General features: G+C 34.2%; 1 protein-coding gene across 1 annotated transcript; it reads right to left on the reverse strand.

Annotated features, from left to right (window-relative positions):
• Positions 1-464: 464 nt before the first annotated feature.
• Positions 465-5,149, reverse strand: LOC132274578 (phosphatidylinositol 4-phosphate 5-kinase 1-like). The gene is made up of 8 exons (XM_059775888.1): positions 3,573-5,149; positions 3,226-3,390; positions 2,928-3,093; positions 2,621-2,731; positions 2,320-2,513; positions 2,083-2,213; positions 1,908-2,001; positions 465-1,067 (listed from the first exon to the last, which is right to left on the reverse strand). The coding sequence occupies exons 1-8, from the start codon at positions 4,748-4,750 to the stop codon at positions 755-757; spliced, it is 2,352 nt and encodes a 783-aa protein (XP_059631871.1). The 5' UTR covers positions 4,751-5,149; the 3' UTR covers positions 465-754.
• Positions 5,150-17,146: the final 11,997 nt, after the last annotated feature.

The raw sequence follows: 17,146 nt of genomic DNA on the forward strand, positions 1-17,146 counted from the left end.
AAAAACAAACAGAAACGAGAAACACCCAACTCATCTTTCTCGTGCTTTCTCTACTTTTCATGTGCTTAACACTTCCTGCCCCAATGCCACTCTTTCACTGCAAAAGAAAAGTCATGAGACCCCCTCTCTCCTCTCTAAATACTATTACACACACAAAACACACACACAGAGGAAGACAGGAGGACCACGACATTTATACACAAAATCAGATAAATGTGATAGAGATCTTCTTGGTGCATTGTTGTTGTAAGAACGATTTTAGAAAACATAGATCCCACAACAAATTCATAATTCCATAACCTATCCCCAACCCTTTTTTCTTTTATAAGCTGTACACTTTACTTATTCCAAGCCTCCACCCATTTTTAAATCTCTTCACTCAGGAAACATTAGCTCTTTTCCCTATGTACCTATCTTTCAAATCTTCACATTCCTTGAATTCTTGGTCCCCACAAAAATTCCAAAAAAAAAAAAAAATTACATAAAATCCAATTTTTCCCTCCCACGTAGAATGTACAAAGAACTTACCACCCCTTTCAACACAACAGCTGATCAACAAAATTCAGCCATGAGTGCGCACACCCACAACCCGCCACCGCCAATCTGACCCACCACCGCGCATTTGCAATGCATCCATCTGACTTTAACAAAGTATTGTTCAAGTCAGCACCTAGAGCTCAATGATTCCAGGCATGAAGAGTGGGAATCCAGGTTCGGTAGATGAATTTTTGTAAACCAACAGCTCTTTTCGCTGCTATCTGTCTTCTACAAAGATTCTTCCTATGAAATCACGAAACCTCTTTGAGTACAGCTTAGGATCGACCGCTGAGATTGAGGTTGAGTTAACTTGAAAGGATTTGTATGCATGTTCTAGCTTCTTGCTGATGTCGTAGTCTTGCAAAATGTCAATGATCCCAAAGTAGAGGACCACTTCGCGTACTTCACCGTTGTTGCGGGAAGGGATCAAATTATTAAATCCGCCTAGGGTGTACTGATCGAAATCGCTCCTTCGAACCACCTGCTCTGCCCTTGCTGGCATGTTGGCACCCAACCTGATCAACGGTTTCCTGAGATATTGAACAGAAGTAAAATTCAAATTTACACAATACAATGCTAATCCAAATAAATAGCAAAATTTCATCTGCTCCGTGAATCCAACAAGACAATAGTCGATAAAAAGCTCAGAAACGAAGAGAGCCACATAACTGGCGCTATCATCTGAAATCATAACAATTTTCATATCTATATCTATTTCTTCCCCATGTAACCTTATTTACAAAATTGAAACTACAGAAGAGAATTATATATGAGATAGTATTAATTCAATCAAATGCCATAAAGAGAAAAAAGAACAAAAGAACCACCCTCAGCCATGTGATGACTTTGAATCTTGGGCATGGTAAATTCGAGGTCCATATGGTGATCTGGTCATACAGAATGACATTCAACATTCATCCCCAACAGGTCAACAAGTGATGGGAGTTGGGACAAGTATCATACAAAGCCATGCTCTATCTCAGATAAGGAATGGTGCCACAGCCCAGATGTGCCCCACAAACAACTGTTGTCTACCGAACTAACTCCACATCCCCTCAACAATAAAAGCCACTTTCAATTATTCCAACCAATATGATTACTTATTAAAAAAAAAAATGATCAAATTCATTGAAAGAAATTATTAATGACCTTGACACCATCCAAATTAGATAGATAAGCCTCAACCAAATGTCTTTTCATAATCATTTGGTTAGGTGCAAAAAACAATTTAGATCAAAATTCTTAGATATGCATATATGGAAAGAAAATCCCATCGACAGCTACTATCTTCAGCTAATGTTTGCATTCCACAGCAATACTAGGACACTAGCTCAAAACAAAGAGAACAATAAAACAGGAGTAAATCATACCGGCCAGATAGAATCCGATCCATGTTTTGTAGCTCTGCCTCAAGGAAGCGACAGCCACGCATAAACTTCTCATTTTGATAAGACCCCCCTTTGCCTGGAAAGGAGAACAGGCATAAATCAACTTTCTTATTGTCCCACAAATTTATTACTGGCGAGTGATGATATGATCAAATACCTGTCCGCAACAGATATGGTGACAAACCCAATTTGTCAACTCTACTGTCATCACGGAAGTGAAGACCAACTAAAAGACTATAATCCATGATTCTCTCTGCTTCCAAAAATTCACAATCTCGATCAATTTGTCTGTAGACATTCAAGAATATTATGAGCAATGCCAGAAGAATAAAATAGAATAATAAGTTATGAGGGCCAAATGCATAAAAAACTAGAGAGATTTCTTTAAACTGACTTGATAAGTTCTTGGAACCAGTTGCGCTGGAGACGAAACACGAAGTTGAGATCAAGGTCCTTAAGGGTAGTGGTTTCGTCAATCTCCTCCTCAGGCTTATCTGTCGTGCGGCCGTGGGATGATCCTTTAAGGTCAAATCGTCTATGGATTCGATATTCCGAGCAGAATAAGTTGCCCATTACAATGAATCGTGTCTGGTTTCAATTACACAAAATTTAAATAGACTCATTGGCAAATGTCACTAATGATGAATCCACTTGAATAGAAGAAATAAATCAAATTTCACTCTCCCAGGATGTACCTTAAGGCCACCCACCGGTTTGACACAATGGACACCAAAGAATTTGGTAACGAGTGAATTCTCATACCGACAAACATGTTGGTAGTAATTTGGAAGCATCTTAATCAGCACCTGAAAGTGTATTAGCAAACTTCAATCCCTAAAACTAATTGATGGCATTTCCAATGCGTTGTCAAAATAAAAAAAGTTGTATGGAAGCAAATAAAGAAGCATTTCAAAGCTTTGTCACTACAGCTATCTTTATGAATTTGAATTATCCCTTTTCTGAAATTTCACAGCATGAAGTCAAAAGAAGTAGGCAACTAACCTTGACTTCTGATTTCTTCACTGTTTTTATCATAAATCTATCATCCTGAGTGAGGTAAAAGAAGCTTCCACTCTTCCCAGGAGAAGAAAGCTCCCTAAGAGCATCATTTCCACACACAGCTAGCATGTAATCAGCAGGATCTACTTGAAATAGCTCCCTCAACTGTCTGAATACCATATAATCAATCAATAATCCCAACCACAGTAATCTATACAGACCAAAATTTCTAGCTCAACATGATTAAACACCCGATAAAGAACACAATTCGAATCATAAAGCATTTCAAAAGAATTAATACCTAAACACCACAGGACAATAATCTTTCCACCGGAACTCCACCGATTGATGGGGCGGAGTAATCTTTGATCCCTCCGACGGAAACCTAGTCCAGAACTTCTCCCTCGGATCAAAATCACTAGGCATAAGCTCCCGCAAAATCGAGGCATGCTTCCCAACTGTATACCTACAACAATTATCAACTCCAATGATGAAAAAAGAACCAAGGAAAAAAAATGCAATGAGTCGACCAAGTCGCAAACCCCATTCAACAAATTGTATGCCTACAACAATCATCAACTCCAACGATCAAAAAAAAAAATTATTGCAATGAATCAGTCACAAACCCATTCAACAAAATGCAATTACCTAATACCCAGTTGGAGATTCAGCATCAAATCGTAATTTTTATGCCCTTTTGATATCGTCTGACCAGGTTTCTTCACCTCGTCGGTAAAACATGGACTGCTAGAAAAGTGCTTAAACCCATCTCGATCCAACCTCGCACCATCCCTGTACAACATTGAGGCCTCCACATTATCGATTATATCGCAAGTAATATCCCCAGCTTCACCATCTGATTCCCATATACAAATTCGAGGAAAAGCCCTCTCCGCCAAGCTCTGCCGCGACCCATCCACCGACGACCTCTTCTTCGCCGCCGGTGCCACCAACCCACAATCCTCATCCATCAACGAAGACGAAATCTTGTGACTAAAAGTGGCACATTGGTCATTTTCGTTCCCAATGTTGCCTCCGCTAGAAAACCTCCCATTGAGAACCTGTTGTTGGGTCATTTCTTGATTCTCTTTGCTCCAACTGCCTACGTAGCAACTACTCACAGGCCATGTTAACAAACACTGACCTTTGGGCACACCATTTTCCCAATTCCCATCGTATCGATTTCCGTTTGCCCAAATCAGCAATCCTTTGCCGTTGATCACCCCATTCCGCCACTCACCCACATACTCATTCCCGTTCTTCCACACGTACCGGCCTTGGCCATCCTGGAGGTTTCGCCGCCACGAGCCGTCGTAGTAGTCGCCGTTGGCGTACCACTTCTGGCCGTACCCGTGCTTCCGATCCGCTGACCAGTACCCACGGTAGGTGTCCCCGTCGGAGCCGATGAATGTCCCGAACCCCTCCATCCGACCCGACTTGAACTCGCCCTCGTACGTCGCCCCCGACGGCCATGAGAACTTCCCTTTCCCGGAGGCCTTCCCTCTCTTCCACTCCCCCTCGTACATACACCCATCGGTCCATAGATACTTACCCGATCCGTGAGGCACGTTTCCCGAGAACCCTCCGGTGTAAAGATCCCCGTTCGGAAGGAGCTTCTCGTCGGCGGTCCTGGCGTCAGATGTGGTGGATATGGTGGGTGTCACTCTGCGGGTAGTTGCTTGGTAACGGTGGCCACGGCCGATGGGTGCAACCGGTGAAACCACCACCTGTTTGATCTCTGTCTCTACAGCTTTCTCTCTCTGTTCTTCCGATTTCTTCTTCTTGGCGATGCTTTCTTCGTCAAATGAAGCAATTGGTTCTGGCATTTTTCTGGGTTTTTGCAGTTGTTTCTCTCACAGTCGCCGGAAATGAGCCGGATTCATCAGCATTTTCCGGCAATTGTTTCCGTAGACTGTTTATACTCTCTCTATATATATATAAATATTCTCTGAAACTTGTTTCTATACAGTTCTCAAATGCCTTGTAATTGGGAAAATTGGTAAGAGCCTAAAGAGGAGAGGTGAGTCAATTTGAGAGAGGGAGAAAGCGAGAGGGAGAGAGTGAAAAAACTGAAAAAGGTAAAGAAAGATAGTGAGTGAGGAGAGAGAGAGCTTTTTGGGGTCTTGGGGGGCAAAGCGAGGGAAGTTATGAGCCGGCATTGGATATTGGTACAGTACAAGTAATGTAGCAACAGCTGACCTTTTTCTTTTTCTTTTTTCTTTTTTTTTTAAATAAAAAAAGTGTTATGACGAATATGCCCTTGATTTTGCTATTGAATTTCGTAGTTTCAGTTTGCATAACAAACAACTGTGGTATATGTCTGGTCTCATCGTGACGTGACGAGATCGCCTAGGCAGTGAAAGGTCATGAATTTGTAATTTTACAAACTTAGTTGCCCATATATCACACTTTATTTACAAAATGTGCCATTATTTCATTTTTTTTTGAATGGTCAAATACTCAAAGAACAAAAAATATATATGGTTATATTATTGAGTTTTTAATACTTTTATATGATTGGATATATTATTAGAGTACGAGACAAGTCACTTTGAACCCAAAAAAAAAAAAAAATTTGACTTTATCTTTTATTCTTAGCATTACATATGTATCACATGAGATGATTAATGTAGGACTGTCACAATGCAAATAGAATATACTCCTTTTCGGTGGTGTTCTTTAAATATGGTATTAAAGAGTTGAAATAAATAGCTAAAAATGAAGCAAAGGCTATTAAATTAAACCATCAACAAATTAATGGTTGATGAGATTTTATGGAATAATTGAAAGGTATGTACCCCATATAGTTCTCAATAAAAAAAGCATATAATAAATTAAGTGTAGGGGTCAAACAGAAACATGCACACATGTTTATAAAACACGGTCATTTATAGAAAAATAATTTTTAAAAAAAAATAAGAAAAGAAAAGAAAAACTTCTCCTTACTATATAATTTTAAAATGTCATTCAATTTTATATTACCTTGTTCATATGATTTTATTAATATTCTCTTGCAAATCTTCTTTTTTGAAATTTATTTATTTCTTGAATAGGGAACGCTGTAATTTTCTTCGTCTTTTAAAGCAGAAACATTCAGATTAGGCGTGGCCTATATGATGAATAATTCATACCATAGAATTGTATTATAGAATGTATTTGACCAATGATTGTATTTTCTATTTTTCCCAAAAAAAAAAAAAAGAGGCACAAACTTTTATTTATATGGATTATGAAATTTTGAGTAATTGGTAAGGATTGAAAATCTGTCTTCTTTGGTGGGTGTTTATTTATGATTATTGCTTGCCATATGTGGGTTGTGGCTTCATGAAGATCTCTTAACTTATTTACAAAAATAATAGTATATGATATTTTTGGTAGGTGAGTTTATTTGACTATTGCAGTTTGGTTGTCACATATTAAATGAACTAGTTTCGAATCAAATCTTAATTAGCAAAGTTTCACCTTTATTACCAAGCAAATGGAAACATTTTAATCTTTGTATTCAAGCTTTGGAAATGGTGGTCTATGATTTAATCTTAAAGACAGGTAAAAAAAAATAAAAATAATCATGGAGACATGGACTTGTTTTACCTTGTGTGGCCCACTTTATGACCCGGTGATGTAATGAATTCTCTTAGTGGAAAAGTAACTATTACCCCAAATTTTCAATAAACAATACTTGAAAGTTGCATACAAAGATAATATCAAATAATGATGATAGGATCGTATGTATTTATTTTAAAATTTTAAAAAAATAATTAAGATTTTTTTAGTTATTTTATATTTAAAAAATTACAAATTTTTTTACTTATTTTATATTTAAAAAACTAGAATTCTCAAAAGTATAACAGTATTAACAGAAATTTGAAAAGCGTCTCACTTTCGGACCGCATTTCTAACTTAAATAATAAAAATTACACCCACCATCTTTTCATTATATAAGGTCAGTGATTTGGAAAAGCTTAATCTTTACATGTAACTATTACTCATTTTGAATTTTGCACAAAAAGACATATATTTGGAATTGTTACATTTAAATATAATCAATATTTCTTGTCTAATGTCTTATCCAAGTTTTTATCCTTTTGGGTAAAAATTGCCAACTCAAAATTTTATTATAAAGTTATCCTCACCTACAATCATAACCTAATTTACAAATTTCAGACATACGTATTGCTTTCTAAACTTTATTATAAAGTTAGCCACATTATTGTATTCTAGTTCGCACAAGTGTGGACCTACTCATTCTTCATTTTACATCTTTTATATTTTGCTCCTTAATGGTGCACCCAATCATACACGAATTGACTAACAATTTGTGCCAAAATAATAATAGATAATGATGCAACTTAAAAAAAATAATAGTCTAGATTGAAATTTTTTGATTATTACTCTTGATAATAAAAATTAATTATGTATCATTTACTAGAGTACTATATAAATAGTACTAAATAGTTTTGTAACAGTAATAAAAAAAATAAAAATAATAATGTTAACACTGGCTGACAACTCGCACGGATTAATTCAGGTAGAGACATGAGATAGATGTTCTAGAGGAGGAGATTTCTAATTCCACACTCAAAATGAGTATCCAAGGTAACACTCTTCTTAAATTATTTGTAATTTACTTGGAATTAATGTTCGAGTCTCGTAATAAAATAAATAAATAAAAGAAGAAGACGGTAGCTGACAAGATTAGACCAGTTTCAAAGAAGCTTGAATCATAATTCAAAGTTAGTAACGTCAATCACGTGTTGCTACATTTTATCGTACGTGGGTAGAAAATTTTATTCCGATTAACAAATCTTGTTATTGTCAAATTTGTCTTGGCCTATCTATCTTTTCTATTAAATTTCTTGGGTTATGAGAAACAGAAGATAAAAAGTACAAATCCCTATTCCCTACACGTACTTGGTGTTGTATTCTTGTGATGTTCGACTCTCGACCTTCAAATTAGGCATTGATGGACTCTTAAAATGATAGTTAATGACGTATTTAATTAAACTGATTTATTATTATTTTTTTACAATACCTAGTCCTACGGCAATGAAAATGTACAAAATCATCTAAATCGTTGACATTATCAATAAATGGACATGTCATATTTAATTATATCAAATCAAATATAGTGGAATATATGCTCATTTATCAAATCAAAGGTTGTGGTTTAATTTAAGTCAAATAAAACGAGAGTTGAAGTGAGAGCAAATTTAAGAATGGAAGAGTGAGAGTGATAAAATTAAGTCATAAATAGTGACAATTTGAGACAGAACGTGTGTGAAGCGTGAAAGCGACACTCGTTAAGAATGATTATATGACTTAAATCAAGTGTTAAGAATGATTATATGACTTAAAACTTGATTATTATATCTGATTTAATAATTAAAATAGTACGAATTCATTTGTTTTTGGTCTATGTCAACGGTCAGAGTAAGTATTATTATTATTGCACTAATTTCTCTGATATTACATGTATTAATTAATGCTAAGTTCACTGTAACAAAACATTCTTTGATTCGGTATTATCTCTCAATCATTTGAAAGTCCAACATAAAAATAGAAGTGGATATAATGGGACCTTTGACTGCTCATTTATTGTTTTCTCTAAATTGACAAATATGAACTGATTAATGCTTTGATTAGTAGTCATTAACTTATTATACATACAAATCAATTACTAAGTCCAAATAATACTCATCACCTACTTCCTTAATTGCAAAACTCTGTAACTTATTTGAGAAGAAATTGAGTAGAGTAATATTTAGTACTCCATTATTTATAGATAGGTTTGTCAACGGATCAAATTTGGATCGGATCGATCAAATCTATATTCAATTTGTTAAGCAAATGAATTATTGGATTCGGATCACTAATGGGTTATCGGGTTAAATATCCCAACTCATATCTTATTTAGCTCAAACTCGGATCGTATCGGATTCGAATTCGGATTAAAATCATATTTATTAACATATATAATTATAAAGTTAGATGAAGTGAAAAATTGCTAATATACCGAATGCAACATAATATAATTATGTAACCAAATAAATATAATGATAAATAATTAATATATACAAATTTAGTAATATATAACATTGATATAAGTATATTATAAATTATTTATTCTTTGTTAATGAATAAAAAGTATGATATTATTAATATGTATATTAAGAAATTTATTAGCATGTGGATGAGAATACCACACTATTATATATGATATTATTAGTATGTATATTATGATTTTTTTTTTTGAATTTTTTGGTTACCTTTAATACAATTTTAATAGGAGTATTGATATATATATATATATCTGTAAAATTATTGATAAACAATTATATATATATATATAATCATTTATATATATAATTTTAATCGGATTGGATTGGATTATTAACGGATCGGATCAGCATAATTTATATCCGATATATATATATTATTTTAATCGGATCGGATCGGATTATTAACGGATCATATCAGCATAATTTATATCCGATTTGTTAAGCTAACGGATTATCGGATTCGAATTATAATCGGATTATCGAATTTTTTGTTCAATTCATATCCGACTAATCGGATCGGATTCGGATCAAATCGGATCCGTTCCATTGACAAGTCTATTTATAGAAGCATAAATTCAACTTTTTTATGTTTTTGTGTTTATGTCGGATTATTATCTCAATCATTTGAAAGTCTGACATAAACATAGACGCAACTGTTGGTTTTTTTATTTTTGGAATGTGTAATGTAGTGAAGCAAAATATGGAAATGTGTTTAGTATGTTTGCTACAATTTGAATTGTACCAAAATTGTAGCAAAATGTTTATGAAAAAGAGACCAAAAATAAAAGCACCAAATTGGTGTTTTTGATTGTTTCCACACTGGAGCTAAAACACCATGGCAATGTATAGAACAGACCAAAAATAAAAATAAAAAACTCACATTTTTAACTAGTCATTTTATTTTTTCAAATTTGTAATGCTTTTTTATTTTATTTTTTATCAAACATTCATGTTTTTGCTTCAAAAATAATGTCTTTCATTTTATTTTTCAAACTTGTAACTCTTAGTCTTAGATCACAACTTTTTTACCAAAAGTCTGAATTGATTTTTATTATTGATGGTTGAAGTAAATATTTAAAAGGATAGAGACTATATGTTATCTATTACTACATTGTAAGGCTTAGAAAATTTATTACATGTTATTTCGGACCAATCAACAAACAAATGTATTAATTTTATTCCGTCATTTAGTTGCGTGTCGACTAATAATTGACAATGACTAATAAATCTAAGATCGTGTAATAATATATTGTAAGAGTTTTTGTTCGACATTATTTGTCACCACTTCAATTTATAAATTTTATTGGCTGTGTACAATTTTCGTATTTTTTATTATTATTATTTTTTGTCTTTGACAGTTTTTCAAAATGCACTTAAACAGTTAATAAAATGTCCAATACCAACAATTTAGAGTCACAATATCATCACTCAAAAGTGAAGCCAAACACCAAGCTGACTGACTTGAGACGGCTAGCCAAAGCTTGTGTAGCTGTCTTTGGGTCCCACCAAGCGGGTCATCTCCCATGGCATCTGTTTCCCGCCAAACTGAGTTGAACCGGGCTATACGCGTATAGTATTTTTCTTCCACGTGTCATTCGTAGGTGCTTTTGTTTTTATGCCACGTATAGGATTAAAGGCTAGTTTATTCACCCACGCGTTCCACCTTGTACCAATACAAGCTAAGCGCACTCTTCTCATCAATTTTGCTCCTAGTAATTCAAGTGTGAGAATCAGAAATGATAACCATTTAATTTTTTTTATTAGAATAAGAAAAAACTTTGAATATGGAGTATGTTAAAAAATAATAATATTCAAATGAAAGAAAATCAATCAACATTGAAGATATGACTATATATCGATTCCACATACAATGTGTGGGAATTTTTATAGCATTATATCTAGGTGAAAGAGATCATCGCAACCTATTAGATGTGTCTAATACTCTATATTTGTTTAAAATAAATATATAATATTATCATCCTGAATATGGGTATTTTTGTTATCTTTCAAAATAAAAAGTGAATGATTCAAGTTTATGTAAAATAAAAGCCTTTATAAAAGTTACTCCACATCGTAAAACAAAAAAATATTTTTTATGACTAGATGGTTTAAGCTTATGTAAAATAGAATTTGTTATTAGGGATGAACCTATGTGCACCCCTGATTTTTTTATTTATTTTTAACTAATATACCAATTTTTTTTCTTTTCTTAATAACCCATAAAAATATTGCCAGTGCATTACAAAATTTCAGTCTTCCCCTACCCTTAAATTAAAGTTCTAGGTCCACCCCCGACCGTTACAGAACAAAAAGTATTTCTTATGACTAGGTGTACCAGTACAACATATCCATCCACAAAGGCCTTAACCCTGAAAGATGAAAGGTTTCGAGCGAGCTACGAATGATTTATTTGATTTGCTTCATCATCATTTTTGTTTTATTCTCATTATCTCATATGAATGGAGTGGATCATATAATTTATATTTCTATTCATTTTCTTTTCTATTACTTATCATATCACCACTTTGTAAAAATTACCCATCAAAGGAAATATATATATATTTGACTATTGATGTCTTACTCTCATATGGTTTCATTCTCATCTTTATTTCCTTAATCTAAATTTTCAAAAAGATTAAAATCGATTTCCTAAACTCAAAATTCTTTTATTGGTCCTTATCAGCTACACCAAAAATATATAAATAACTACAAAAGTAAATTACAAAATTGAATTAAAAGAAAAACAAAGTTCAAGGATATTTGGACTACAATACTTGGTCATGTCTAGAATTCAACACACGTTCACACCTACATGATTCGTAAAATTATAGTCAATAAACTCACTTTTTGTATAACTGATTAAAAATAAAAAAACATTAAGAACGTTGTGCCACACTTTTATTCCAACCGACAAATATGATCCGAGTCCCTGTCCATTAGATGCTCGCGTGGTGACAATAACAAAGAAATAGAAACCCCATAATGTTAGAGAGAGATGTGACAATTTGACATAACAGAAATTACGTCGTTAGCACCAAAAATTTGTTTCAATATTCGACCAACTTCTATCCAAAATAAAAAACAGCCAAAAAAAAAAAGATAAGAATTTTAAGATAGTCTCACCCCTCTCTCTCTCTCTCCCTCTCTATCTCTAATCTGAATATATGTTCTGTTGTGTCACTTGTGTGCTTCTTTGGGCAGCTGGTTGGTTCATTTGTTGTGATGGGTTCTTTCCGAAAAGGTCTGATTGATCGGTAATGTGTTCAGTACACAGGATAATAGGATGATATATTATAGATCCTCTAGACTATATATATATATATATATACACACACACGCACACAATTGCAGTATTGGTTACGGTTATGATATCGATATCGGTCGCAGTATAACGGACTTAGACAAAGTAAATGTAAATTGACCAATACAAATCGCATATCGAATTTAAAAGAAAAAACAACCGTATATTAACCGATACGACGAGTCATAGCACAAACATGAACAGAGTCTCTCCTGTTTCATAGCGTGCTTTTGTCATTACATTGCCCGTTCTTATATTACTTATGCAACCAATATATATATATATATATATATATATATATATTAATGTATCCATATAATAACACACCGGATCAAAGAAAATCTAGATTATATACAACTTATATGGACTGTTTGATGTCCATTCATAAATCAATCCATCCATCAAAAATCTCAAACAAAAAAGTAGTACTACGTCCTACTAATCGAATATAAAGAGCAATGCAAGAAGGGTCTAGAGAGTCTAAATATAGGTATCCTCCCTAATGTCAGAATACAAATCTTCACGCCGTCACTGCTCAACTATGATAGCCGCCGCCCTACCAACGGTGCCTCCCTAATTGTTTAGAGAGAGAAACAAACGTCTCCCTCATTGTATAGAGAGAGAGAGAAAAAGGGGCTGCTGAGCTTATAAACCTCGTTAACTTGTCCAATAGTAGAATGTCAGATTGCATCAGTATACTGAAGATAAATTACTTATATATAAAGTGCATTTTCAAGTATATAACCCCCCACCTATGCAGATTAGAAAGGCAGTTAAACGTTAAAAAAAACCCGCTAAACACTTTAGAATTAGAATAAGAAAAAAAATTACTAATACGAGTCACAATTTACGAGACGAATAATTAAAAAACAATGGAGATAGTAATTCAAATTTATAATTGTGTTGGATGAATACACGATGATCGTGCTGGTGTAGTCATAGCTATTGGATTCAGAAAATATGACAACATCAAACTCTCAGCCAAACGGTTGGATGGCCGAGCTCAATGACAACACTTGCTCTAAACCCTAGGGTATACAGATATGCATGTGCAGACGTGTGTGAAACAAATTGACAAAAAAGTATAAAAATAAAAAAAATAGCCGAGAGGTTGGTGGTGTGGTGCATGAATTAGGTAAGCAAATCCGTCATATCCGAATTAGGAGATATATCCAGCTAACCTGCATGATTTTGGTTTGGGAATTGCAGCAGAATCAGATTCGTCACCCCTTTTTAAATCTATCTCTTGCATTGTAGTGGCACATGCATGCTGTGGTATGATCTTGATCTCATGTAGAAATAAGCTCACGAAAATTATAAACAATGGTTGATGAGTTGGTGAATTATTGAAAAGAGTGATGTTGGAATAACAAAGTTAGTTACTAGAAGAAACTAGAGAACACCTCTATCAAGAAAAAAAATCACGACTTAAATGTTAAAAAACTATGAATTTACTGGTTACAAGAATATAAACAAATTTATTACTCCATAAATGTTAAGAAAAATGCACAGACAAAGGGTCGAAAATGAGAAGTTCCGAACCTTTTGGGCTTGACCGGTGGAGCAGCCCCAACCATGAACTGACCCAACCCAGTGTCAACATTAGGCCAACTAAACCCACCACGCTTCAGGTGTTCTCGTGTTTCCTGAAGCATATATCAGATTCAATTTTAGCGTATCAAGACAAGTATGATAAAATTATACTGCCTGAAACGAGAATATTTGCTACAAGAAGCAAAATGGGAGTTTTTATTAGCTATCAAGCAGAGAGTATCATATATGAAATCTGGATATCCAATAAATGCAAAGCAATTGAATGACAACTTGAAAGATAGACCTAAATGAGAATCCAGAGTCATTTGCTTAACTATTTTGGCATCACTGTCCAATCAGTCTTTCTCATTTAATTTTACAAGTTCAATCTGAAATTTTACAATAAACTTTAAAGGTAAATTTCTTGTTAAAGCCAATGCTATCATTTGGGAGGAAATAAAAAAAGAAAGAAAGAAAATAAATAAATAAATAAGGCAATTTAGTTCTTCACCACGGTGTAAGGCATTATCAACTCTTAAGAGCTTCAACTGGAATTAACAAAATGGAACCTCAGATGTAGTAGCAGTCCATACACTCCACAAGTGCCTTTTTGCCCTTTTCAAATAAAGCAGCCACATTTGAAGGTAAATCACTGATGTTCATATATACATGATAGAAAAGCCCACCTTATGAGTTGTCCCATCTCCTTCAGCAATTTCAACTGCCTATCCAACAAATATACATGTGTGTGTGTAGAGAGATAGAATATTATTTAAGCTACCAACGGATCAGTGGCTTAGCGATATCGGCCTCTTACTTTTCAAAAGAATGTCAGGCGTTTAAGTCTCAGAAGAGACAAATGCGTGTGAGTACCAACTAAAAAAAAAACGAAAGAATATTATTCAAGCTTACTCAGTTTGACATCCGTTCAGAAAAAAAGAAAAAAACCAATGATATCAAGATACATGTCCCAGTTGCTCAGCTCTCTAGCCTCCAAAAAACCAACAGCAGTGGTAATCACCTCCTTTTCCCTTTGCAAATCATTCCAGCTTTCAACCCCTCTCTTGAACCTTACAAGCCTGGACTCCAGTAAATCAATTTTCCATGAGCTACCATCAAGTTAAAGCAACTTTTGTTGCAAATACATAAAACCAGAAGTCAATAGTACACCTGTCAAACTGCCATTGTCAGACGGGTCAGACTAACTTGCAATACACTATGCATTGCATTATTGTCACACAACGCACACTTAATCATACATAGCTACATAAAATTGTGATTATGTTCCAAAGATAAAAGGACACAATATGACGTTATACGCGCGGTGTGGGAGAGAAGACTGGAGACAGTCACACTCAACTACGATTTATGCTCACATTGGTCTGACAAAAGATTTATGCTAACTGTCAAGCTATATGCAACCTTCCTCGTTTTTCCGAACCTAGGATTGACTATGTAAAAGATAAGTCACTAAACATAACAAAGAGAAGGAAATGCAAAATGGAGAATATATTGCGAAGATGAGATGATAATAAAGCTGAAACACGCTGAGCAATGTAGAACACACTGATCTATAAATACTCTCTCAATTCTCCACCTCATATCACCAAACTTCTCCATCACCTAAAGCTTTGGTTGGGAGCTCTGCTTTGATTTTACACCCCATTTTGAGGCCACGTTTGGATCATTCCAACACAAATTATCTAATTTATTTTTCAGTGAAGGGGTTATTTACATGTTCAATCAATATGCTACTTAGATAGAGAATTAGGGTGCGCTTAATATAAAGCGAACACCAAATGTAATGTCACCTTATTGCACCACGTTAGAAATTTAGGCTGCACAGCTACATGCTCCCTTTTAAGTCAAATTGACTGTTGACAACAGCACAACAACACAAAGTTGGATTTACCAGACGCTGCCACTGCTATAGTCGCAGCTTCTCTGAATTTGCCATTTCATGCTCCCCATTTTCCAGGAATCTTTTATCGGGTTTAGCCTTGAATCTGTAGGCAGCAACTTTGTTGTACACAAGCAGAACAAAAAAACATTACATGGCAGGCCATAAGCCCGAGAAGCTGTGTAAATAAACAAAGAAGATGGTGGAAACATTAAAATGTAAGAAAGTAAAGCATAGCGAAAAAAGAAATTTTCATACATAGTACATGCTTATAGGTTTATTGCGGAAAATACAATTCGCTCAACTCCAGAAATGCAGATTAATACTCTCCACTTATTTTAGATCTTCAAAGAAACAATATAACTTCGTTTAGAAATAAAAGTAGTTCATCTGCTTTTGTTTACTTTTCCTAATGCAACAAGCTCATTCTGAACAAGATACAACTTTAAATATCTTAGATTTAAGAAAAGGTTAAAAGGTCTTGAAAAATAATATCTCAAGTATACAGAAGTTTGCAGATAATAATATTCAATATGCCACAAATTCAAGAGATATAAAGGAGTATCTTGTTCAAAATGAGCTTTTCTCAGGTTAGAAACTTAGAACTTGTATAATACAAGAGTGCACTCTGGAAAATGCAATCCCATATATATGAATTTAGACAAGTTTTAATCCCTAGGAGAGTACTCCTACATTTGCTATTCTTATTCTTTAGCAGGAGAATATTAAAAAAAAAAAAGGACGAAAAAAGAAAAGAAAAAAAGAATTACTCACATTGAGGTAAGTTGGCTCTGACTCTGGGTAAAGCAACCAAGATTGCAACAATTACTATCATTGCTGCTGCCACCAGTGCAACACACAACCAACATCACCACAACTAGAATCGCCACCACAAATTGATGCATTTCCACCAACCTCACCCACCACTATTGTTGCCACCGCCACCAACACCACTTTTTAGTGAGATCCTCTCAAATGGTTGAGACACAAATCTATTACTATTTTAACTTTCCGTAAAAGTAATTTTTAAAGTAATTAAAGAATATACTACTTATATTGAGTACCGAGCTTAAACTGTCATCCATTCACTAACAACTGGTTTGTTAAGACAGGTAAAAACATTAGAACTCTTTTCAGTTTTAATATTAAAAAACTTTGACATGTAGTTCAGTAATTATTAGAAATCTAACATAGCCATGTTACCAATATATCATCTGCAACATCAAAAATAGCTATCTGTTATGTTTGATGCTCCACCAAAATGCATCTCAAACATGTACTGAACATTGAAGAATTGCTCAAAGACAGTGAAACTAAATGACTCCTGACGGCACACCTGGTACATAATTTCCAAATTTAGAAAAGATCAGAGGTGACAAACATAAAAGTGAGATTGTAAATCAGATTGAATACATCCACATCAAAAGGG

Source organism: Cornus florida, unplaced genomic scaffold (assembly GCF_030987335.1).
Source record: "Cornus florida cultivar Cherokee Brave unplaced genomic scaffold, ASM3098733v1 CherokeeBrave_3.0.0_Hap2_Chr09, whole genome shotgun sequence".
In the NCBI taxonomy this organism is placed as follows: Eukaryota; Viridiplantae; Streptophyta; class Magnoliopsida; order Cornales; family Cornaceae; genus Cornus; species Cornus florida.

What these genes read in the sequence shown, in the direction of transcription:
- LOC132274578 (XM_059775888.1), bottom strand. Translation starts at nt 4,750, where the DNA reads ATGCCAGAACCAATTGCTTCATTTGACGAAGAAAGCATCGCCAAGAAG. An exon ending in AACCGGTGGGTGGCCTTAAG is followed by an intron (nt 2,514 to 2,620) that starts GTACATCCTGGG and finishes AATTGAAACCAG; the next exon opens with ACACGATTCATTGTAATGGG. An exon ending in ACCATATCTGTTGCGGACAG is followed by an intron (nt 2,002 to 2,082) that starts GTATTTGATCAT and finishes TCTCCTTTCCAG; the next exon opens with GCAAAGGGGGGTCTTATCAA.